The 22,798-nt window shown below is 38.7% G+C and overlaps 4 protein-coding genes across 12 annotated transcripts; all 4 read right to left on the bottom strand.

Moving 5' to 3' along the window:
• Nucleotides 1-733: 733 nt before the first annotated feature.
• LOC121978762 lies at nt 734-2,691 on the bottom strand. Its single transcript, XM_042531059.1, has 3 exons — nt 2,441-2,691; nt 2,215-2,290; nt 734-1,027 (listed from the first exon to the last, which is right to left on the bottom strand). The coding sequence occupies exons 1-3, from the start codon at nt 2,689-2,691 to the stop codon at nt 734-736; spliced, it is 621 nt and encodes a 206-aa protein (XP_042386993.1).
• A 1,589-nt stretch (nt 2,692-4,280) lies between these two features.
• Nucleotides 4,281-6,874, bottom strand: LOC121977104 (COBRA-like protein 10). Its single transcript, XM_042529640.1, has 2 exons — nt 6,227-6,874; nt 4,281-5,804 (listed from the first exon to the last, which is right to left on the bottom strand). Exons 1-2 carry the CDS (start codon nt 6,813-6,815, stop codon nt 4,402-4,404), a joined length of 1,992 nt encoding a protein of 663 aa, XP_042385574.1. The 5' UTR covers nt 6,816-6,874; the 3' UTR covers nt 4,281-4,401.
• A 616-nt stretch (nt 6,875-7,490) lies between these two features.
• Nucleotides 7,491-18,639, bottom strand: LOC121977103. 4 transcript variants are annotated; one of them, XM_042529636.1, is made up of 12 exons: nt 18,134-18,639; nt 17,799-17,847; nt 16,290-16,718; nt 12,306-12,658; nt 12,029-12,229; nt 11,751-11,951; nt 11,142-11,216; nt 10,997-11,063; nt 9,807-10,914; nt 9,691-9,735; nt 8,071-8,139; nt 7,491-7,926 (listed from the first exon to the last, which is right to left on the bottom strand). In XM_042529636.1, exons 1-12 carry the CDS (start codon nt 18,557-18,559, stop codon nt 7,887-7,889), a joined length of 3,063 nt encoding a protein of 1,020 aa, XP_042385570.1. In that variant the 5' UTR covers nt 18,560-18,639; the 3' UTR covers nt 7,491-7,886. The 4 variants fall into 4 exon arrangements, 3 of the variants coding, with proteins under 3 accessions (XP_042385570.1, XP_042385571.1, XP_042385572.1); XR_006110730.1 differs by having other exon boundaries at nt 7,624-7,926; nt 8,071-9,735; nt 18,134-18,638; XM_042529637.1 differs by lacking the exon at nt 8,071-8,139 and having other exon boundaries at nt 7,624-7,926.
• A 1,092-nt stretch (nt 18,640-19,731) lies between these two features.
• Nucleotides 19,732-22,486, bottom strand: LOC121977101. Of its 6 annotated transcripts, XM_042529635.1 has the most exons (4): nt 21,989-22,484; nt 21,436-21,577; nt 21,049-21,146; nt 19,854-20,961 (listed from the first exon to the last, which is right to left on the bottom strand). In XM_042529635.1, the coding sequence occupies exons 1-2, from the start codon at nt 22,446-22,448 to the stop codon at nt 21,498-21,500; spliced, it is 540 nt and encodes a 179-aa protein (XP_042385569.1). In that variant the 5' UTR covers nt 22,449-22,484; the 3' UTR covers nt 19,854-20,961; nt 21,049-21,146; nt 21,436-21,497. The 6 variants fall into 6 exon arrangements, with proteins under 6 accessions (XP_042385565.1, XP_042385564.1, XP_042385567.1 ...); XM_042529631.1 differs by having other exon boundaries at nt 19,732-20,591; nt 20,838-20,961; nt 21,049-22,486; XM_042529630.1 differs by having other exon boundaries at nt 19,736-20,177; nt 20,492-20,961; nt 21,049-22,486.
• Nucleotides 22,487-22,798: the final 312 nt, after the last annotated feature.

The following is a 22,798-nucleotide window of genomic DNA, read 5'->3' as shown; positions in this document are numbered from 1 at the left end:
TGAAATGGAGTACAACATATAAAAAAAATTACACTTGTATAAACTTAAAATACAATACTTTCAAGGATTGTTATTGTATTGTGGCCAATATGTTCAACTAAGTCTGCATGAAGCTGTGATGCACATGACTGACACGTAGTTCGAAATTTGTTTGGAGATAATCATGAAATCCTCGATTTGAACCTTGGATAGGTTGTGCAGGTTCATCACCTTCATCGTTGTTGTACCAATTTGTCACCTGCTCCTCCTCATTTTCAACAATCATGTTGTGCAAAATGATGCATGCTAACATAATATGTTTTAACTTTTTTCTATACCAATAATGAGCTAGACCTCTGACAATTTCCCATCTAGCTTGGAGCACCCCAAATGCTCGTTCAACATCTTTTCATGCAGTCTCTTATCTTTCCTTAAACAACCTCTTCTTGGGATCTTCCAGGCAAGGAAAAGCCTTCACAAAAGTAGCTCATTCTGGATATATTCCATCTGTTACATAATATCCCTTTGTATATTGAGTCTTGTTGACCATGAAATTAATCTCCGAGGTATTTCCTTGCAAAATGTTATTGAATATGGGAGATTCGTACAACATATTAATATCATTACGTGAACCTGCGACACTAAAGAATGCATGTCATATCCACAAGTCTTGAGACGCGACCGCTTCAAGCACGATTGTTGGTGATCCATGACCTCTTGTAAACTAGTCTTTCCAAGCAACTAGACAATTTTTTCATTCCCAATGCATGCAATCAAGGCAGCCCAACATTCCAGGTAAGTTGTGCCTCTCATTATGCATTTGAAGAAGACGTTGAACATTATCAGCATTCGACCTTCTCAAGTATCGATCACCAAATAGTTCAACCACATAACCGCAAAACTTGAACAGACACTTGATGGCAGTTGTTTCACCCGTGTGTAGGTACTCATCAAGATGGTTGGCTAGGACTCCATAAGACAATTGGCGAATCACAGCCGTGCATTTTTGTAGTGGTGACAAGCCTTTTCTTCTCGCAGCATCATCCATCTGCTAAAAATATGATGAATGACTCTCAAGTGCATTAGCTATACGACAAAATAAATCTCTTCGCATGTGAAATCGTCTTCGAAATATTTGATCTAGATATACCGGGTTTGTGGAGAAATAATCATTGAAGAGTCTCATATGTTCGACTTCATGATTTCTTTGGATGAACATTTTTCTTCGTCGCATCTCGTTATTACTTTGATATGCTTCAACTATTTGTTGACTTTGTTGAAGTATCAATGACATTAGCTCATTCCCCGTATGATAACCTTCGTCACCAACTTCAACTTAGACTTCGAGTCAAAGCTGGTGCTACTTGAATATTGAGACATTTTGGAGGAAACTAATTCAAGTCTATGTTTAGAATAAGAATTGTAGAGCACAAGGTGTCAATTTATTTTTTTTCTTGTCAACGGATATATTCCAACGACTACTTTCTATTAATCAAATTGTACATATATTCCAACGACTATATTAATAGAATTATTCTCATTAATATATTCAATGGATACTTGTTTGGGTGGGCAGCCTAATTTATTTATTTCTTCTTTCTGAATAAAATATTTGATTCATTGAAAATTGTAATAATAAAAAATTAGACTAATTGAGGAGTACAATAAAAAGTTACATTAATTAAAAAGTACAATAATAAAAAATTACATTAATTGAAAGTACAATAATTTAACATTACAATAAATGAAAATTACATATTCTATCTCCCCTTAATCTCTTGACATAGATGTTTGTGGATGATTAATTGCTCCTATGTCGTTTGTGAAGTGTCCTTCAAAAGGATTGCATATTCTTTTAATTGAACTTTGGCTAAGGCAACTTTTGCTTTCATCTCGGCAGCGTTTGCTTTCATTTCCTTAACTTTGAGTTGTTGTTTTTTCATTTCAACTTCAGCCATTTTTATCCTTGTATACTCAGTAAACTTTGCAAACATATTGTCCAAATTTGTTGTCATACCTTCAATGTCTGATTTTATTTTGCCTTTTCCCTTTCTTTTTGTTGCCTTCTGATCCATTGGACGAGTTTCTTCTTCATTTAGGTCTACATGTAGACTCGCATCTTGGTTAGATGAGATGTTGCTTACCCTCGACTTCGAGGTCTTTACTTTCTTCGTGCCAACAAGGTGATCAACGGACTGTGGAGTAAACATTGGACGATTTTTTGATTCTCCATACATGCTCGAGATTAAATGTAATGTCGTTATTTTCCTTGCGATATTTTTCATACGTAAGCCACAATATGTCCTCATCACTGTAGCCATTACGATACACACTATAAATACTATTATAATTTGCGTTGAAGCGATATACCTTTTTTGTATGACATTGTGCCAATGCAATCATATGACACTAGCAATTTATTTGGTGTACCTAGAGGACCATTCTCATTGTAGTAGCTTACAATACGTTCCAAAAAGCATCCACCTTCTGATCATTGCCGATGATTGGATCATCACTGATAGTAACAAACGATCTCGCTAAAATCTCATCTTCAACCTTACTGCATGTTGAACGCTTTCTTCTACCCGCAGCATCAGAATCCGCCTTCTCTAAATTTGCGAGTTCAATTGGGGATTCATGGTCAGACAGTTGAGTCTTTGGAACAAAAGTCGGAGTAAACGGTTCAGTTTCTGCCAAAGATGTAAAAGACATACCGATTGTATGTGGAATAGATGGATAATTTTGTGGATATGGATTATATGGATAATTTGGTGGATATGAACCGTATGGATTTGGTGGGTATAGATTATGTGGATAATTTGGTGGATATGAAAAATATGGGTAATTTGGTGTAATTTGTGAATTTTGTGAAAGATTTTTTTTTCGACAATTTTTGATAATTTACAAAAATTTTTAAAAAAATCTCGGTTATTTTCAGCTATTTTGGAGGAAAATAAGAAAAGAATTTTGGATAGATTCAAGTGTTGAAATATTGAAATAAAGTGATGTGTATTTATAGATAAAGTTTTACTTTTTTTAAACTATTCTTTAGAAAAGTAATTGAAAAAACCGTTGAAAAATTAAAGTTATCTGTTGAAAAAGTTGTTGAAAAAATTAAAATTATCCGTTGATTAAAAATTATCTATTTGAAAGTTTTTTTTGTTTTTTATTTTTTTATTTTTTTAATATATATATATATAATAAAAATAATAATAAATTTTACCTATATGGGGACATGCCACATGCGAACATTGATTAAAAAAAAATATTGAATGCATTTGAACGTGTTCAATGTTTTCGTGGATCCCATACATGTTATAACCATCCTTACATTGGTTTTAACGTCCTATAAATGTTATAACATCTTAATAATTCACCAATGCAGTTACTCTAAGTTACGACTCATCTTAGGGCTAATTAGTATATACAATCAACACTAACCCTTCCCAATTTAGTTGTATAGACCAAGCAATCATCATACAATCCTACCTCCATTTCAAGCCATAAGACAAACTTTGTATATACACATCACTTAAGCTTCGAACTAGGCTATCCAAGCCTTTGTCCCCACGGATATACTCGAGTTAGTACTTGAGTATTAGAATTATATCATAGGAGCAAGGTTCAAATTCCCTGAGACTTATTCCCTTTCTCCCACCTAGGAAGTCACTCGGTCTTATGATTTATCATCCTTCCATTGGTCCTTGGGTGACCGTAAAGGTCTCACCCGGTCCGTCCCATGTTAGCTCGGGTGGCCATAAAGGGGCGCATGAGATGAGTGTTATCATGTTTTTGCATCAGAGACTATCCAAGCCAATCTCACTTTGCCCAATCTCAAAGCAATTCGAACACGATTCGACTACACTATCTTAGTTCTTGGCCTAGTTAGATTCCTTAGACTAACAAACTTCAATAAGCTCCTATAGTTTTTAAAAGTATAACGTTCCTTAAATTCATTTGAATTCTATGGAGTCAAAACTCACTGATGTGGCGGATATATCAGGGACCACATGGTGCGCCCAGGACTCGATCAACATAGATTTGATCAGTTGGAGACGAATCTCAAGTTCCGTCAGACCAACTCTTCCAAATTTAGCTCCAATTAGCCAGGCTCAGGACTCACTCAACGCACTCAGGTTGAGTCAATTAACTCATGGCTGAGCTCAACCTGAGTCAACCCGAGTGACATCACAGTTAAGTCCTGCCAGCTTAAGTTCAGGCACAGCATGAAGGGAATGTTTAGGATAAATAAATAAAAATTGCACAATAAAAAGGGCGGAAATTTGAATTCTAAATCTGGGACGAATATTCTAATAGCCAATCATAATTTATACTTCAAATTCGAACACTTGAATTATAAAAAAAACACACACAGAAATTTCAAGAACAATTGCATGGTTTTGATCGAACTGAACAGAGGCCTCAGCTGAGTATCAAGGCGAGCGCCGCCACGGCCGCCGCTGCGGCCGTGGCGCCAACACGGGTGGCGGCCGATCGGATGGGGATCGTGTCCGGCATCGCGCACTCGACGCCGTCGAAGAACACCCTCGTCGGGAAGCCGTCCCCGCGGAGGACTTGAATCCCCGGCGTGTGCTTCTTGGTGAACGAGATGACGGACTGCTGCTTCCCGGGCACTCTCGGATCTCCGGAGGTCTTGCCGTCGGTCTCCGGCAGCAAGTAGTTCATGAAGGGCAAGCCGCGCATGAAGATGGTGTCGTCGAGGTGCGGCAGCTTGGTGCCGTTGAAGGAGTAGACCTTGTCGTAGCCCTTGTAGGCCTTGGGGATGCGGATGGCGGCGAACCAGTCCTTGTAGGTGTAGTCGCGCCAGTTGAAGAGGGTGATGCGCGCCGTCCAGCCGGTGCGGTAGTCGGACATGAGGTGCCAGTTGATGCTCAGGCCGCAGTTGTCCCAGCAGGGCAGCTGCTTGGGCATGCGCCAGTGCTTGATGTGGGCCCACGCCTTGGCCTTGGCCGTGCGGTTCTCGGGCGGCAGCAGCAGCGCCTCCGGGGGGAGGAGCAGAGACGGCGCGTGGCGGCTGCAGGTCGCGTCGTCAGGGCAGCCGCAGGCGCAGGCGCCGCAGGGGACGACGGAGTCGTTGTAGAAAGCAGAGAAGGTGACGCAGCACTGCGCCGCCTTGGCCTTGGGCCGCGAGATGTTGCAGGCCACCTGCCAGCTCACCATGGCGTAGGACTTGTCCATGAGGCCGGAGGGGTCGGGGAACTCCATGGGGCTGACGCGGATCGGGGGCCCGCACCGGTACTCCGGGTTGAGGAAGCCGTTGATCTTGAAGTTTTGGGGAGGAAACAGAGCCGTCCGGTTGTTGTCCGGCGGCAACTTGTAGACGAGCAGCTGGAAGATGGCCTTGGACTTGGAGGCGTCGACGGTGGAGGGAAGGAGGGTGCCGTTCTTGCAGCAGAAGGGGATGCGGCCGATCTGGGGGTCGTTGGCGCGCTCCGGCGGGAGGTCGACGATGGTGGGGCGGCGCTCGCAGGAGGCGACGGGGCTGAAGTCGAAGTCGCGGTAGAACTTGGCGGCTTCGGAGTAGATGCAGTCGGAGTAGTCGTGCTTGAGGGTGTAGGCGCCCTTGAGGTTGTAGATGAACTCGCCGCGCTTCCACTCCCAGGTGAGGTTCCAGTTGTCGAGGCGGCCCATGGGGCTGTTCACGTCGATCGTCACCTGCGCCATGTAGTTGGTCTGGTACGCCTGGAGCACGTCGTAGGCGATCGTCAGGTCGCCGTACATGCGCGGAAGGAACTTGGCGGCGGCGGCGCTCGCCGCCTTCTTGTGCTTCTTGCTCTTCACGCAGCACAAGTGCATGTGCCCCCCTGTTTTTATTTTTTTTATCATTTACATCCAGCTACATTATTTCTAAGCCAAAAATTTGGAATCGATAATAAACTGTTGATTCAAATTTTAAATAAAATAATAATAATTTTGATATTAAATTTATAAATTTTATATTTTATTTATGAAAAATATAGATAAATTTATTTATTATATTAAAATTATAAATTTTAATAATATTATTATAATTTTTTTTTAATATATAATTTAGTTTTTAATTAATATTTAAATTTATAATTTATATTTATTAAATATTCAAAAGTTTGATTTGGCTGGGCTTGGCTCGACTACTTGATGATTATCAAAAATAAATAAATAAATAATTGATTCTTTGGTTTTTGTCTTTATTAAGGAGTGTGTTTATGAAATTTATTAAACTTTAAGGGGGAGAATAAAAAAGCACCTTTTCGAGTGGGGTTGGGGCAATCGAAGCCGTCGTTGAGCAACTTGATCGTCTTGGGCATGGGGATCGCCGGCGGCTTCACGCCGAACTGCGTCCCCGTCATGTCCACCGTTACGCTGATCTGGTTCATGTCCCCCGCGGTCTCGATCGCCGAGAGGAGGTCGGTCTGCGGGAACCCTGCGAACGTGGTACCGTTGCCCACCCTCGCGGGGAAATCGGTGCCGTCGATGATCACGGCGCCGGACGCCGACACCAGGATCTCGTCGTGCTGGAATCCGATGAACATCTTCCACGTGTTCAGGTCCTCCGCCATAGCGTTCAGCACCGTCGCCGACGCCCGGAACGCGTACGCCTGCGCCGACGCGTTCTTCACGTGCGGGAACTCTCTCGACCTCCCTTCGAAAGTGTACGTCAGGAAGACGCCGTTGCAGGCGCCTTCTTCCTTGGGGTGGTAGCCGGCGTCCTGTTGCTGGTCCTCGTAGTCCTGAGCGAGAGCTCTGTTTCGGCCATGGGGAATAATCAGGGTGGAAAAGAAGAAGAAGCAGAAGAAGAATTCGGCGAGGCGGGCGCCGCCGCCAGAGGATGACATTCTTCTTCCAGCTCCTCCTCCTCCTCCTCGGGCGGAGCTCCGGGGAGATGAACGAGGTTAATGTGGCAAAGGAAGAGGAGGAGAGAATTGTGGCGTTGAAGCTTTTATTAGCAATGGAGGAAGAAGACCGAGTCAACTCGCCTTCTCCTCCTCTGCCTTTCGCCTCACAATTTGGAGCCAATTTAATTTCTCATTTTACCCTCCAAAATTATTCAAATTATTCTCTATCACTTTTTTCCATAAATTGACATTGTTAATCGTTTAAGATGTGGCAGTGAGAATTTAAAAAATTGCAGTGGGGAAAATGAAATTTTCCCTAGTTTAACTTTTTAAAGCTATTAAAATAACATTTATTATTATTATTATTAGACAAAATGACCAAACAGAGGATTAAAGGAATTTACGAAGAAAAACAATTTAATATTTTAATGCTTTGTTAATTAGAATAGAGCAAATAGTTATCATTATGTATTAATTAGATCAAATGGAATAAAACTGAATTTTCATATGGAATTAAGTGTCTATTAAATAAATCCTAAATATAGCTTATGAATACTTACAGATCAACCTTTAAAATATTCATCACTGTTGAGATTAGAATTCTAATCCTTTTAATTCTCTTCTACTTGATAATATTATTGTGATGCTACATATTTTCCATTGGGAAAGGAGATGGAACTACAAAACTCAAATCTTTAACAATGCCTTTGTCTGAAGTGAAATCAGAATTAAAACAGACACATAAAGCCTAACTTACAGTTTATCACATGCCATCTGACTTGTGTTCTCCACATTAATGAACAAGATGTGGGTGAAGAAAATTGAAATATTGGCCCAATTTGTTATCACAAATCCACTTTGCACTACAAACTCATTTGTCAGCTGAATCATCAAACATATCCGAAAGGCGATGAACTGATTTCCGAGTGACTTTCTCGGATAATAAACTTATCGGGGTATATTCATACAAGTAGTAGTAGCATAAAGGCCTTTTCTGCTAGTAGTATTCACCTCCCAGACAAACATTTGACCTTCTCCGCATGAGGTATAACTTCTCTACTCATTTAGTGCTTATCGCCTGCGATGAACTGGCGTTCCGGATCTAGACCTCCTGTTACAAAAAAAGAACTATCATCAAAACACACACACAAAAAAAAACTCAACTGGCAGAGAAGCAGAGCCTAGAAGTCCAATTCACATTCACCTGGATGAAAATTGTTTTTAACCTCAACAATATTGAAGTTTCCTGACTTACCTTCTATCCGAAGAATAGGGAGAGTGCCTGTGATGAGAGTGCTTCCTATTGGGAGACGGCGATACTTGTCTAGAAATTGAAACATAAATACTAATTTGGTAAGTAAAAAAACTAAAAAAGGCACAAGTTGTGTTTCTGAATTCTCTACTCCCGGAAACCAACCTGCAAGCTATTTATCAGTTTCTCTAAGAGACAGTTTTAGACAAATCAGCACTGATAAAAATAACCATCACAGAGACTTGAAAATGGGTAGATATTTGACAGCTACAAAGAATTCATAACGTAACCAAAAACGAAAAGATTAGAAAGAAGTTTGAATCGTCAACAATGTTCCACTACATCCTGAAGCATCCGAGAACACAAAAGTTTGGACGTAATCTTACCTATGTTTTTGCAAACTGAACCAGAGTCTTCTTTTATTACCGCAATAAATTGAAACAAACCATATTTTTTTATTTTTTAGCAATTAAATCAATAAACAATACAAATTTGGTTCAGTTGAAACTGAACCAACATTTGGACAACCTTTATTACTTCAAATGGAGGATATCTTTGATTTAGGAAACCGAAGACTACAACAATCGGAGAATGATAACATGTAAGATCAAGCATGAGATTATGAGGATATTGTGAATAGCCACTACAGAAGATGAAAGTTAAATCAATTTATTTAAAGCTTATCTCAAAATAATAATCAGAACTCCGGAGAGTTATTGTCTGAAGAGCTCCATGACAAAAAAAAAATCCTTATAGCCATCCTAATCATAGAAAATTTTCAATTTAATTAACAGCACTAAACTGACCGTATTAAAATAAACTTCCCATAAAAAACTTTATAGTATGGAGTTTGCTTAAAGGCTTGAAATGTGTAATAGTTTTTGCTTGAAACTAGCATGCATAATGCACATTGAAAATTTCATATTGGAACCTACATTTTGGTCTAAAAGTTGTAAGCTAAGCATGGTTTCCAATATCAGAAAAGGATATAAAGCACAAACACAAGCAAAGTGCAAGCATCAATCAATAACAACATTTTAAAGATTATCAAAAGATAATAACAGAAGACCTAGATCTGCAGGCATGAATAATATATTTGAGCCTCCTAGAAATTTGTTGAGACAACTTAAACGTTGATCTTCCAGTAACTTGATTAGGGTCTCTCAACCTCTAGCTTATCCCATTATTTTTACACATGTTAGATTAGTAAGTGATTAAAAAGATGCAGTAAGTGCCAATATCAATTAAAATGACCTACATTTAGCATCAGTGAAATCTTACTAGTTGAATGAATATGTGCAAATTGGACAACTGAAAATTCAATGCCATGCTAAGGTTGATTAGCTGCGGCTAGTCTCTGAAGCTCAATCTCAAAGTGATCAACAGACATTTATATTTTTAGCACCCTCCCCTCTTTTCATAGGTCAAAAGGACAAACTGGACTAAATCCAACACGTGCATAATAAAGACAAGGGAAGGCTTCAAAAATAGTCCTATCCTGTTCATCTGAAAACCATGTCAAAAGGTAAAAGAGGTTGAAAATGAAACAGTTGAACCCTTTCTACATGGTTCATTCTCATCTCTTGGTAATGGAAAAAGATTATGGAAGTTGTTCTACAATACCTGGTCTTGGATCTGTTTGGTGGTGGTGAACGAGAATGCATCCTCCTAAAATGCAGATAAGAATATCAAGATAAGCATGCAAAATATGTCAACTCAATAAAGAAACCAAAACATACCTCCTTTTTGACACCTCAAAGGGTTCATTACTTGAAGTACCATGGTCGTGCAAAGAACCTTCCTTGCTACGTCTTTGGCTATGTGATTTTCTACTGATATACCTTGGATCCTTTGTGTCGTGTCTAGACTTACCTTCTCTATCATCCTTTGATTTAACCTTTTTTCTGTCAGTATCCTCTTTGTCTCTTTCCTTTTTATCTTTTACAGCACCTATCTTGTCCTTGATGCTACCAAGATCTTTGCCATTAGAATCCTTAGAATTTGCTCCTCGTTTGTTACTCCTTTCCTTGGTTGTATCATTTGAATTATTCTTCTCATTGCCATTTTCTTTTGCTCTTCTTTTGTTTTCATAATATATTGTCTCAGTGGAATCACTGCTTGGCTTATCTGTGATAGTCGATTCCTTAACAGATTCTTTGCTGTAGCTTCTCTTTTCTGGGTATCTTTCACTTCCGTTGAATTTTTTCAACTCCCTTACATGCTCCTCGGCAATCACTGATTCTCCAGCAGCATTACAGGCAAGTGTATTATCTTCTTTAATAACTTTATTGCTAATTGTCTTACCTTTTGACTCTGAAGCATTGCGAGTGTCTGAAGTAATTTTAGATGGAATGTCATTCCTGTGAGGAAGATGTTGCAAACTAGTGACAGAGGGATCTTTTTGTTTCTTTGCATGATCAGGTAATTTACCATCAGAAAGTGAGGCATAAATGGTCACAGAAGTTGGAACATGATTTCTTGAATTGGAATTAGAAGAATCAATGGTTTCTAATCTTCCACTAGCAACACCATCTGGACCTCTTCGAAGTCCTTTGTTAATTAAAATCTTCTCATTCTCACCACTTCTGGATTCATTTTCAGGAGACCTACTATCACTTTCATTAACCAACAACAATTTGGGGTTATCAGCATCATCATCATCTTCATCAGAAGCATAACTAGCAAGACCCAAAATATCACTCGCATTAGACTGCATGCCAGAATTTGCATGAACACCATTTTCAGTTTTGGCTTCTTTAATTGTCACTAAAACCTTTGCAGAAGCATTAGTTGTTGATACTCCTGAAACAGAGACCCTATCATTTCCAACTTCTTTGTTCTCAGTTACTGCAGGGGATGGAGAGTCCATGACAAGTTAAACCATTAACAGAATGTAGAATTTTCAATTACTTGAAAAGATATTCTTTACCTTCATCAGTTAGATCATCTTCATCAAGAACTTTCAGAGCAATTTCATCAAAAAGCTCATCTGTAACCTGTTGGTTCAAAAATTATAAACACCGCGAAAACAAACCAAATAATTTTAAGAATGCATATCCAGTGGGAAAAAAAACCTTCAACAAAACTTCAGTTAGCACACGCTTTATCTCCTGGTTTATTGCTGCTGATCTAGCAGCTTCAGCTCCATCCTACACAATACAAAGCCAGGCTTACAACAAGAATAAGAATAATTTTCAAAAGCACTGTGTTCTGATTATGGAAGAAAACTAGCTTCACAGTGCAGGGGCAATAGCCAATTTGAAATTGCAAAAGGCTAGTACTAGCAAAGCCAATTGACAAGAATTTTAAAAGCTTGAATTGTTTTCTTATGAGAGATTGTTGTGGCATTACTTACATGTTTTGCAATATCACAGTAAATGCAGACAAGCACTTCCTATAAAGACAACACATGCAGCGGTATGGGCACTATCAAAGGTATTCAGGAGATGATACTTTTCCTTAAATTGTAGATAAAGCTATGTATAATAAGTGAATAAGCAAGCCTGATCAAATGCAATGCAACTGTAGGATTCAGCAAAAAAAGAAAAGTTCAAATTGTAGATAAAACTATGTATAATAAGTGAATAAGCAAGCCTGATCAAATGCAATGCTACTGTAGGATTCAGCATTAAAAAGAAAAGTTCATTATCAGAATAATTTAAGATTGTAATCAAAGGGAAAACCTCATCATCATCTTTGTCTTCAGTAGATTTGATTGAATCGGCACTCGCATTACCAATTTTATCACCCGCCTTATACAGTTTGTCATCATCCTCCAGTTCCATGGAATTGTAAGAAATCCCATTCTGATGACTGGCATAAGCACTTGCTATTGTTGATTTATTTTTTATGATTTCTTCTCGAAGCCAATTAGGTACTGCAGCCTTGATATGGAAACACAAATGATGGTCATTCTTAACTTTGAACGAAATGAAGATTCAAAGTACACAACTAAACCTACTTTCTTTGGGCGTTCAGAGAGATTAAAATTGCTACTTGCTTCAGCAGAGATAATTGATGAATGATTAAGAGATGCCCCTGTCACTAAACCAAAGAGAGGACTTGGTGGGACACCAGGCCTAAAGTTGGGCCCTATTGACCTTCCATAGACTGATGGTGGTTGTGGCCCTAAGGCAGGGTGTGGGATAAAAGGATGATCCAACTGTACTAGAAAAGAACAATTTCAGTTCATAAATTCAAATACACAAATTACATGATTATGAAACACCAGTTACAACCTGTGTCACTGATCCTGAAATGGAAACTTGGGGAAGAACTGCTGGAGCAGCTGGAGGAGCCCAAGCATGAGCAGGCATAGAAATTGCATCTTGATCAATCATTCCCAAAGACTCAGATCGAATAGGAGCATAACTTATTTTTGGATGTGATTCAAGGTCCGAAACAGGCCTAGGCTGAAAATCAAGAGGCATATTGCTGGGATCAGTTGTGTAGTTGGTTGGTTGTCTGCCCTGGTCCAGATCATGCTGATCAACTGCTACATTTGGATCAGTTAATGCTGGTGGTGGATGAACAAAACCTTCTCGAGTGGATAATACAGGCAGATGAAACTGACTGACAGAGTCTCTGTTACCTGTATTAACAATCAAAAATCACTTGCAGAAGAATGGAGCAGAAGCAAAAAATGTGCACTTCTACAAAATGACAGTGAAATAGACACTGTCCTATCAAAGGCACAGATTTTGCTCTTAAACCAACTCTCTTAACTGATAATGATGGCAATCAAGAAATGGCTGGAACACAATTTTGCACAATAATCCAGAAACATATCTAAAAACAGTTATTAGATCATATCAATGGAAGTGGCAAACTTGACACAAACAGTTATTAGATGATCAGTTGTTTTTAATTTTAAGCTTAAAGGATATTCTTTTACTAGACAGAATAAAAAGCTTCCCTAGAAAACCTTGAAAAAGCCTTAACCAAAAACATAGAAAAAGGTAGAGACATAAGAATGCAGTGATCTTATTACCTTCCTGAATCCTCACCATAAAGTTAAGATAAAAATGAGAAAGCATCTAACTCAAATTATTCTTTCTTGCATGACAACACTTATTTGTAGTTACAGACATCTCGTGATCTCATTATTCAGTTGATCATGACAAAAGACATCCATTCTGTAGTTATACAGTTCAAGGCTTGTCTGAATTTGGATAAACCTCACATCTACAGTGAGAATAAAAATGGGCTAGAACAGCTCAACTAGAAAATTTCACAATCTCAGCAGAGAAAAAGAGAAGGAAATCACAAGAAATTTGAGATGCAAGAAATCTCAAGAATAATTATAATTGTTTTTGAAACAACACGCAATTCCACAATTAAAAAAAAAGTAGGCATAGTGTGCATGATTCTCCTAGCACTTTTGGGATATGGATGAAACTAGTGAATTATAACAACTATTTACATTTCGCCAAAAAGTTGCAAAGTGTGCATTATTTTGAACAATGTTTTTCCTCATCCACCATTCATATGCCAGGAAAGAAAGGTACACATTGACAAATAATAGCAGTGACCATAGCATAGTTTCAAGCTGTGATACTTGAACTCCTCATCTACTACCTCCGTACTTGATGGAAAGTAACACTTAAGACCCAGTATGTCCATTGATCATGTGTGAAAATCTTTAGAAATGGTCATATCAGATACTTGAATCCATGTCTGTGTCGGACACTCGTACATGGGTCTGAGTAACATAGGTTTCAAGATCAATTAGTAGAACCATGACTCACCCGCCCCTAGACATTAACTCAGTTGTAACTTTTAAATTTCTCTACCAACCTCTTCTAAATCTTAAAAAAAAAGATTGCACAAATAAATTAGAAACCAGTGATCAGTTTGATTGAAATGATAACATAACCAACTGACTCCTTTCCCTCTTCCCTCAGTAGTAAGCACAACAATTCTATGCAGTCGACAAGGATACACAGCCAACTGTTATAATGTCAGTATGCCATAAACTTTGGTCATTCCATGAAGTCAATGCCATTAATACAATGTCACAAGCGTCACATAAGCTCATCAATTTATCAAATGATCATACCCACTTTATGTTATAGTCTAAATCTAAACATTGGTAACAAACTTTATCCTCAACAGTTTTTCTGTTCAATTGCTTTCATAGAACACTCATTCTAAACAACAATTAAAAAATAATGAAACTTTGTAGCAACTTCTCCCTATCTTTTTATAACAATAACCCTTGTATAGCATAGCCAACCAAGACAAACTATCAACTAGAATGCACTATATCCAGGTGTCAACAATTGTTAGAACAGAAGTATATGCTAAAAGCAATGAAATCATTGAGTTTGAACATTGTTCTATTGCAAAGCAATCACCTCAGAAATCTCTTAACACAGTTAATCTCTTACACTATTTATAATGCACTGTAAAGTGTATCTTCATTTCAATAATTAACTGTGGCATCCATAATCTACAACTTAGTAAAAGGGTTCTGAAGTCCAAACGAAGTCCTGATAATAAGAATTATCAGTGCTGCAGATAAAAAATGGGCATTGCCTTCACATCTAAAAGGAGACAAAAATAATGAAAATAAATGTCACACTGCAAAAATATAGGCAATGGTGAGCAACCGGTTTAATTCAATTCTAGAACTATGACTACTTAACATTTACATTCTTTAGATTGGATTTGCAAGATAATCACAGAAATGAAACTACCATATTAAAACATCAGAAAATAAATTGTTGTGAACTGTAGATCCCACTAGGTGGGATCGGTTATATGGATCCTTGTACGCCATTGAACTCTATCTCCTACTATATCATCATCTATACTTAGATAAATTTTATCTTATTTTATTGTTATTAACCAAGTTTTTTTTTATCTTCCTTTTCTTCGTTTGATATGCGTATTTATCATAGTTTCATATCGCCTAACTGGAGCATTTATTGGTCATCAAGTACATGCTCGTATCATTTTAAACGTGTCCTCCCTCAATAGATGCAACTCCGACTTTCTCTCTAATGCTCTCATTTCTTATTCTGTCCATTCTCGTATATCTACACATCCACCTTAACATCCTCATTTCCGCAACTTTCATCTTCTGCTCATGTGCTCGAGTCATAGCCCAACATTCAGCTCTATATAACATAGCAAGTCTAACTGCGATTTTGTAGAAGTTTTAGAGGTATTTACGGTCACATAAAACACCCGACGCACTCCTCCATTTCAACCATCCTATTTGTATTCTATGTAACACATCTCTCTCAATACCTCCATCATTTTTCAAAAATGATCCTAAATATCTAAAGCTCTCGATTTCGAGCAACTCGTCATCTTTTATCTTAACAATTGTCTCATTATGTCTAATATTGTCAAACTTAAATTCTATATATTCTGTCTTTATTCTACTAAGCCTAAAATATTTCTCTTCTAGTGTTTCCTGCCAAGATTCTAGTTTAGCATTTACTCATTTACTTGTTTCATCTACCAAAACAATATCATCTGCAAACAACATGCACCACAGTACTGTGTCTTGATTGTGTACAGTGAGTTCACCATAATTAGTGTCAAAGACAGAGAGTTAGAGTTGATCCTTGATGTAACCCTATCTTTATTAGAAATGCTTCAATTACTCTGTCTGAAGTCTTTACTCTAGTCGTTGCATCCTCGTACATATCCTTAATTAATTCAATATATGCTACGATAACACATCTCTTTTCTAAAATTCTCCATATAATTTCTCTTGGGACTTTATCATAAGTTTTTTCTAAGTCGATGAATACCATGTATAGATCTTATTTTTGCTCCCAATATTTTTCAATTAATTGTCTAAGAAGATGTATAACTTCTATTGTCGACCTTCCAGGCATGAACCCAATAGAGATAGCATATGATTGCCTGAAAAAAAAATCTTTGGATGCCATCAAAGTGGAAAAAAACATATTAATAAATGCAATTGGTTGTATAACAGTTAGTAACTAATAGAGATAAATTTAATGAGAAACTAATAACCAACAATAACTAATAGCTCTTAAAGAATTTCTAAAATGTTCTGACTAAACTGAAAACTTCACAACCACAAGCTTATTTGTCTATGAAATAGAGAGTAAAATAATGATAAGCTACAAAACACCTTTCTAGAACCATTGCCAAAAAAAAAAAACAATCCAACTATGATTATGGTACCAGGAATTGGTACACCATCCAGATGCAAATAAAATTACTACAAGGAACTTTACCTGGGACATAAGAATAACTATAAGGTACCTCCTGCTCATAAATGGATGATGTAGACCCAAACAAATTTCCAGGTGAAGTAAGAGCCTTCGGTTGTGCAACAGCTTCTTCTCCAGTAGCAGAATGGATATGCATGTCTCCTACATAAGTTGACCCAGAGACCAATGAAGTAGAGGGATACACATGATTGACTTGTTTCTGTTGATCCATTGTATAATGGGGTAGCTGTTGGTTAGTGGACTGAGAAAGCAAAGATTGTTGAGCATCTTTAGGAGGACCAACTGTGGCTTGATATTGATCATGATATGTGTGACTATGGACTTCGTTTCTTCCATCAGACACAACCTGTGAATTACTCTGATGGTTAGCAGTTGCCCATTCTTTTGCTCGGGCAGCCCACTCATCGACAGCATTATATGATAGGCTTCTTTCTGAATTGAAGGATAATAAATCAACATACAAGCAAAAGAAACTTCCTAATAAAAAGTATTCCAGTTTTGACATTATAAGATAAGGGAAAACAGTAAAATTTCAGGCTCAATGGAATCAAGCTACTTGACTTATTAGGAGGAATGACCAAGAGGTTCCCACGGGATGGTCTAGTAGCTAACACATGAGGTATTGCCACCATGAGGTCTGGAGTTCGAATTTCGGCATAGCCGAGGTAAATGTCTCTCTTATGTGCTAGTCACTATTTACCTCCTCCATGTTGGCCCTGGGACGGGTTGGCAGGGGGGCTGAAGGCGAGTATTCGCCTTTTGCCACCAGGAATGACCAAGAAGAATAATCAGCTGGTCATAATTAGCAAAGCAAAGTAAAATAATCGTGAAAAGCTACAAAAACTGTCAATCTCCATATCTCATGATTGTCTTAAAAGGTCAGAAGGCAGAGTAGAGAAGTATCCTTATCAGCTTTCTAGAAATTAAGGGGTTTTCTAAGAAAAATTGTTCCCTTGGAGACACACTGTGATTCCTCTAGAATGAAGAATGTCTCCAGTCTGGGTGTCTGCAAAAGCTTGAGACTCAACACTAGAGAGAGCATGATTTGCACACTCGCCAATATGGACTTGGCCGAGTTAGATAGGAATCAGCAAAAACCATTCTGATTTGGCAAAGAAATTGGCAATGCTATAGATCCTTCAGAGGCATGCAAGAATATGGAAAAAATAATCAGGAATCAAGTTGATATCAGTAAAAATCAGATAGAAACCTTACCTGCAAGAAACCTTGGCAGGTGAGGAAAAAGAAATCGTGTAGTCACTAAATCTGGAAGGTGAAGAGTAAAAGTGTGCAATAGTGATGTTTTGCTCATTAATTGGAGGCTTGCACAGCTTTTATATATGAAACAGTTTTATCTTTTAATGTGTTACTTTTGGTAATTGCTTCTGCGGAAATGAGAAACGAAAAGCATCCTTTTAACATATTAATTTCTTATATTTTATATAACTTTAGTTATGTTCAATGGATGCATTGGGGGTAGACGGGAATGTGTTAAGATAAGCTAAGTTTGACCTTGGTATTTCCATGCCTGATTCTGTTGCCACGATTGACCTCCCCATCCCTGCAAAAATTCATCAGGTAGATAAGAAACATATGCATCTAGCTCCATCGGATCCTTTCTTCAAGACGTGAAAAAGTTTCTGTAACCAAGTATAACAAAAAAAGATATATATTTAAAAAATGGACTATTGATCCCAGCATAGAACCAAAGTGTCCAGAAAAAAAGTAAAAAAGAAAAATCCTTTTTAAAACAAAGGCCAACGCCTCAGACACGTACGCTACCTGAACAACAATAAGAGCCGAATGTTTTCCAACACGAGAATAAAAGGGACAACAGGAACTCAAACCTGATGCGGTGGCGGAGGGAAAGCTGAATAGTGCGGCGGAGGCGGCGGCAACTGCAGTGGGTGGTGAGGAGGGTACTGCTGGTGTTGCACAGGACGAGCTGCATAAGGCGGCGGGTAGGGCGGTGCAGGAGCAGGGTGATGATGGTGGTGTTGCTGCTGCTGAAAGTGGTCATCTGTATGAACCCACTGCGGCGGAGGCGGCGGCTGATGCTGAGACGAAATAAGATGCGGAGGAGGAGGAGGAGACGGATAATGGCTCTGGTGAGGAGGCGGAGGGTTGTAGGGGTAATTAGAGGTGGTAGAGAGATGGGATTGGGGCTGATGATGATAAGGACTAGCGAATGGGTTCTGCTGCGGCTGTTGGATATCTCCGCCGCCACCGCTACCGTCGCCGTCGGCGAAGCGACGACCTTGGAATGAATCCATCGCAAAGAAAGCAACGACGCACGAATTAGGGAATCGAGAAACGAAGAACACCAGGACGCTGAAGTGGATTCAAACTTCACGTATAGGAACTGGGCTCAATGGGCCTTTTAATGGGCTGAATATATAAGCTTGTGGCAAAATCTCAAAAGGCACCATCTTATTTTCAAAATCATCAAACATGACCTGTTTTGATTTTCATCAAGGAGATATTTTACGACTTGCCCATCGTATTTCTTTTTATTCTCACTTATTAATAAGTGAATAATTTTATTATAAATATATCCATCTATATTTGAAATAAAAATATTGATATATATATATATAATATACAAGAAAGCTATGGCAACAAACACACCTATAAACTACCTTTCACTACTTTATTCATCAACCTCTCAAGCTTGTCTGATAAATAGAACAGTCCCTGGCCCGATATCATCCGTATCACCGATATGAGGGTTATCGTCCAAAATGAAGATATTGTCACACTTGACGCTTATCGTTTGGAGAGTCTCCCCTTCCTCGACAATGTAGAGCTCGTCGCAACGACCATCCTTCAGTCGCGTGGCATCAACAAAGGAGAAGGCAAAGAAGATGACGAGTTGAAGGATGAAGAGGATGGCGAATGATCTCTTCATAGACTTGCTCATGTCTGCTGAGGAGAATTGGGGATTGGAATTTATATAGAAATCACTGGAGAAAGGAATTGGTCAGAGTTCAAATTGTGAGGGCTTGAAGAGGCACAACTTTGAAGACTTCATTAGAACAAACAAACAAATAAATAGTGGTGAAGTAGGTGGGAATTGGTCAATTGCATACTTAATCAACTTACCCAAAAAAAAAATTATTAGAGAAAAGTATTGGAGTTTCTTCTATATTAGTTTCGAAGACTTTCATTTTACATCCTCCCGATAACTTATTGCTTACTTGCCTCTCCTCGTTATCTTTGTTAGGTCGATAGATCGGTCGGGTTTGTGTCCCAAAGTAGCTATCGACTGAGCTCTTTACTTGCCAAAGTTAAGTTTTGGAACTTGTTTCGTATCAACTCATCTCGCCGACTTAATTAGGTCAAAGCCATCCGTGCTAACGAGTAAAATGCAATTATTTAAACTTGAAAGCTAGGAGAGTTTTAGCGCAACAATAAAATTGCAATAGTGTGACTTTGTAATACAAGGTAAGACTACTTTATAATAAAATGCTTTACAACCTTTAAACTCTATTTCCTGAATAAAAATAGATAAAAAAACAAATTTTACAAAAGAATTATAAAACATTTATCCAATGAAGAATTTAAAATATTCTCCATCTTTGCTTTCCTTGTAATGTTTCCATATAACAGATTAAAAAAATTCAAATGAAGAATTACCCCAGAAGCATTTGTTATTAGTTCTAAATATTAAGAGTATCCATGAATCATAGATCAGACACGAAAACTCAAAATTTCTTCTCCTCATGTTTTCAGATTTTGTTTTCGACAATTTGGTTTTGAGAGAATCATCTACATTTATTTCAAGATATCTTCGAACCACCCAAAAAAAAAAGGATGAAGATTCCTCGAAATCCTATTCAATCAATTTGTCTTCAGCAAATTCTTACTTGTCTTCTACTTTCAAGTTGTTTCCTGTATCATAGACATGTGTTAAATACAATTCTTTCTTCTCTGTCTACAAAACTACAAAGTTTATATCACTTCAAGCGTTCCTATCATGAGAGACCATCTTATGATTTTCACAAATTAAACACATGTTAGGAAGAATGTTCCAGTATCGACACAAAATAGTAATCTTGTTTTCATCTTGTAAACTGTCAAGAAGTCATTATTCTCCTTCATCTGCCAATTTTATTGTTCATGCATCTTCGGAAGGTAACCATCAGTATTGCTGATCACAGATGTTCTTTTCATTCTATAGTCTCATAGCTTAAACGAAAAAATACCTTTTATTTCCATGGAAGCAATCTGAAGATGTTCGTAAGCTGATTATTCATCTGAGTTTAGATTTGAATCATCATAGAACAAGTGACCCTACTCTAATGGCTGAAACACAACATATCATCATTAGTCCCAACTATTTGGGTCGCTCCAATAAATTCTTCACAAGGCAATCACTAACAATATTCGAATCTTTTAGACTGCTTTTACGCTAACTATATTTTACTCAGTCTCCCTTACCTCTTACACCTCCAACTCTAAGTGATTTATGATATAATAGTATAAACATTGAAGCTACCATTTCAAGATTATTTGAGTATCAACAAGGTTCTTTCTGTGGTTGGATCAAACCTGGATTTGTTCAGCATTGAGTATATATGCAAATCTCCTTTCAGTCTCAATTAGATCATGCCAACCAGAAGCTTGAATCTGCAATGATACTGTTTCCTTAGTCGCTGAGGAGTCTCAAGTTTTCCTGTTCCATAGCCATGAATGAGAAAAAAATGATCCAAGGACTAGAAATATCAATGTAATATAAGATAATATTCTCCGAGTTAACAACCTGAGGAAGATATGGGAAAAGAAATTAACCCAATGGCTTTCCTTCTAGATCCCGACCAGTATAGAATTGGGAGCTCCCAAGCTTCAGAGTTCAGGCACCTGCTAACTGAACTATGATAGCCATGATAAAAACAAGACCATGAACCAAAACTAGTCTACAGATTCATCAACATGAACACAAATTACCAATGGATCACCACTTAGGTACATGGACAGCATTTATAAGAAGAAGAATCATTTATTCGGCATGCATAGTACATGAACTTGTAGAGTTATTCTTCCTCAGAGGTTATAATGAACCATTACTTTTATTCATCTCTGTTTATTGTGAAGGGACTTTAGTTGCCATCTTCAGCATTGATTCTAAACACTAGAGGATAGCTCTTACAGCGGATTGCATGGATCTTGCTTCTTCCGAATGTAGATGAACTTTAAAGGACAGGCACAACTTCAGCTGCATAACCGTAGAGTACATGCTACTGTTTGTGCCCAATACTTGAGTCTTGCTTTAACTTCATCTGGATCGTCTCCTAATAAATACACCAAAAAGGGATGAACCGAATAGCCATACTTGAATTCGGCAAAGTTGTTGCTTCAAATCAATGGCAAAGGATGAGAAACTCACAAAAGGCAAAGTAGCATGAACCATGATTTGTTGCAACATTAGTAGGATCAGATGTCGAGATTTAGAAGAAAATAAGAAAAGCTGCAACTTTTACGCATTTAATGGCGGAAGTTGACTTAGGGCAAAATTGTAGAAACAAAATAGTCTTTCACCCTTCGATTCTAGTAGAAAAATCAAAGCATCAAAGTTTTAAATAGCTTGTGGGGAGTATCGAGCACGACGAAGAGATAAATCAATCGAGGCAAAACTGAATCGTCTTTGTCCATCCTCCAAATTGCTGGAATCACTGGGAGGGAAACGAGAGGACCAAGCTTACCAGGGCTGGAGATCCTCCAATGGGCGAGAAGGGGGGAATTCTCCGAAGACATCTGTTGGTTCGGATCGTCGAGGCGTAACATCTGGCTCATGGAGTAGCAGAGCTCCAGCGCCGGGAGGGTGTTGCGGAGCTCAGGGATCTCCTCGTAGCTGAACCCGAACCCCAGGTCGAGGCACCCTTTGAGCTCCTCCAGGTCCTCATCCGTCAGGCTCCTCCTCGTCTTCCCTCCCTCGCCGTTCCCCGCCGCGCCCAAGACGAATCCTTCCAGCGTCACTCCGCCGCCGCAACCGCCCCGACCGCGCCACCTCCGGTCGGACCATCCCTTCGCATCCTCCTCCGCCACCGCCGCTGTCACGGAGTCTTCGTCTTCCTCCTCGCTCGGCCTTTTCTTCTCCATGAAGGCAGCCATTTCCCACAGCCATTTAAACGGTCGGTTGTCGTTCTTATAGTAACGGACCATTTGATGACGAGGATGGACGGATGGATAGATGGTACAGAACGTGTGTGCATGCCATTAACCCTTGAAACGGGCCTCCTTTTATATAATATGGGAACGGACCGTAAAAAGTGTTATGCGTGCTGTAATCATATGATTTCTGTTCTATATTTCTGACCGCATAAAGGGTAGAGTGCGGGCTCAGTTGATACTAGTTTGTTGGAAATGATATAGGGTCGGGTCTAACCAGGTTGAAACTTTCTCGAAGCATCAAGAGCCAATCTCGAGTGAATCACGGCAAAGTAAAAGGCTAAGGCATGCCCTCGGTCGCCATGGGCTAACACAAACTAGTTTGCCCGAACTACTCGAACTAT

Source organism: Zingiber officinale, chromosome 4B (genome assembly GCF_018446385.1).
Source record: "Zingiber officinale cultivar Zhangliang chromosome 4B, Zo_v1.1, whole genome shotgun sequence".
NCBI classification, from domain to species: Eukaryota; Viridiplantae; Streptophyta; class Magnoliopsida; order Zingiberales; family Zingiberaceae; genus Zingiber; species Zingiber officinale.
The sequence above is the reverse complement of the archived record's forward strand: the minus strand, read 5'-3'. Positions and strand labels throughout refer to the sequence as shown.

Excerpts from the sequence above, each read along its gene's own strand:
- LOC121978762 (XM_042531059.1), bottom strand. The coding sequence starts at position 2,691 with ATGTCTTTTACATCTTTGGCAGAAACTGAACCGTTTACTCCGACTTTT. Across the intron at positions 2,291-2,440 it reads GATGCTTTTTGGAACGTATT|TGATGAGGACATATTGTGGC; the intron begins GTAAGCTACTAC and ends TAATGGCTACAG. Across the intron at positions 1,028-2,214 it reads TTACATTTAATCTCGAGCAT|ATGGATGATGCTGCGAGAAG; the intron begins GTATGGAGAATC and ends TATTTTTAGCAG.
- LOC121977104 (XM_042529640.1), bottom strand. The coding sequence starts at position 6,815 with ATGTCATCCTCTGGCGGCGGCGCCCGCCTCGCCGAATTCTTCTTCTGC. Across the intron at positions 5,805-6,226 it reads CCCCAACCCCACTCGAAAAG|GGGGGCACATGCACTTGTGC; the intron begins GTGCTTTTTTAT and ends AAATAAAAACAG.
- LOC121977103 (XM_042529636.1), bottom strand. The coding sequence starts at position 18,559 with ATGGATTCATTCCAAGGTCGTCGCTTCGCCGACGGCGACGGTAGCGGT. Across the intron at positions 11,217-11,750 it reads AAGACAAAGATGATGATGAG|GATGGAGCTGAAGCTGCTAG; the intron begins GTTTTCCCTTTG and ends TGTATTGTGTAG. Across the intron at positions 8,140-9,690 it reads CCAAACAGATCCAAGACCAG|ACAAGTATCGCCGTCTCCCA; the intron begins GTATTGTAGAAC and ends TTCAATTTCTAG.
- LOC121977101 (XM_042529631.1), bottom strand. The coding sequence starts at position 22,448 with ATGGTCCGTTACTATAAGAACGACAACCGACCGTTTAAATGGCTGTGG.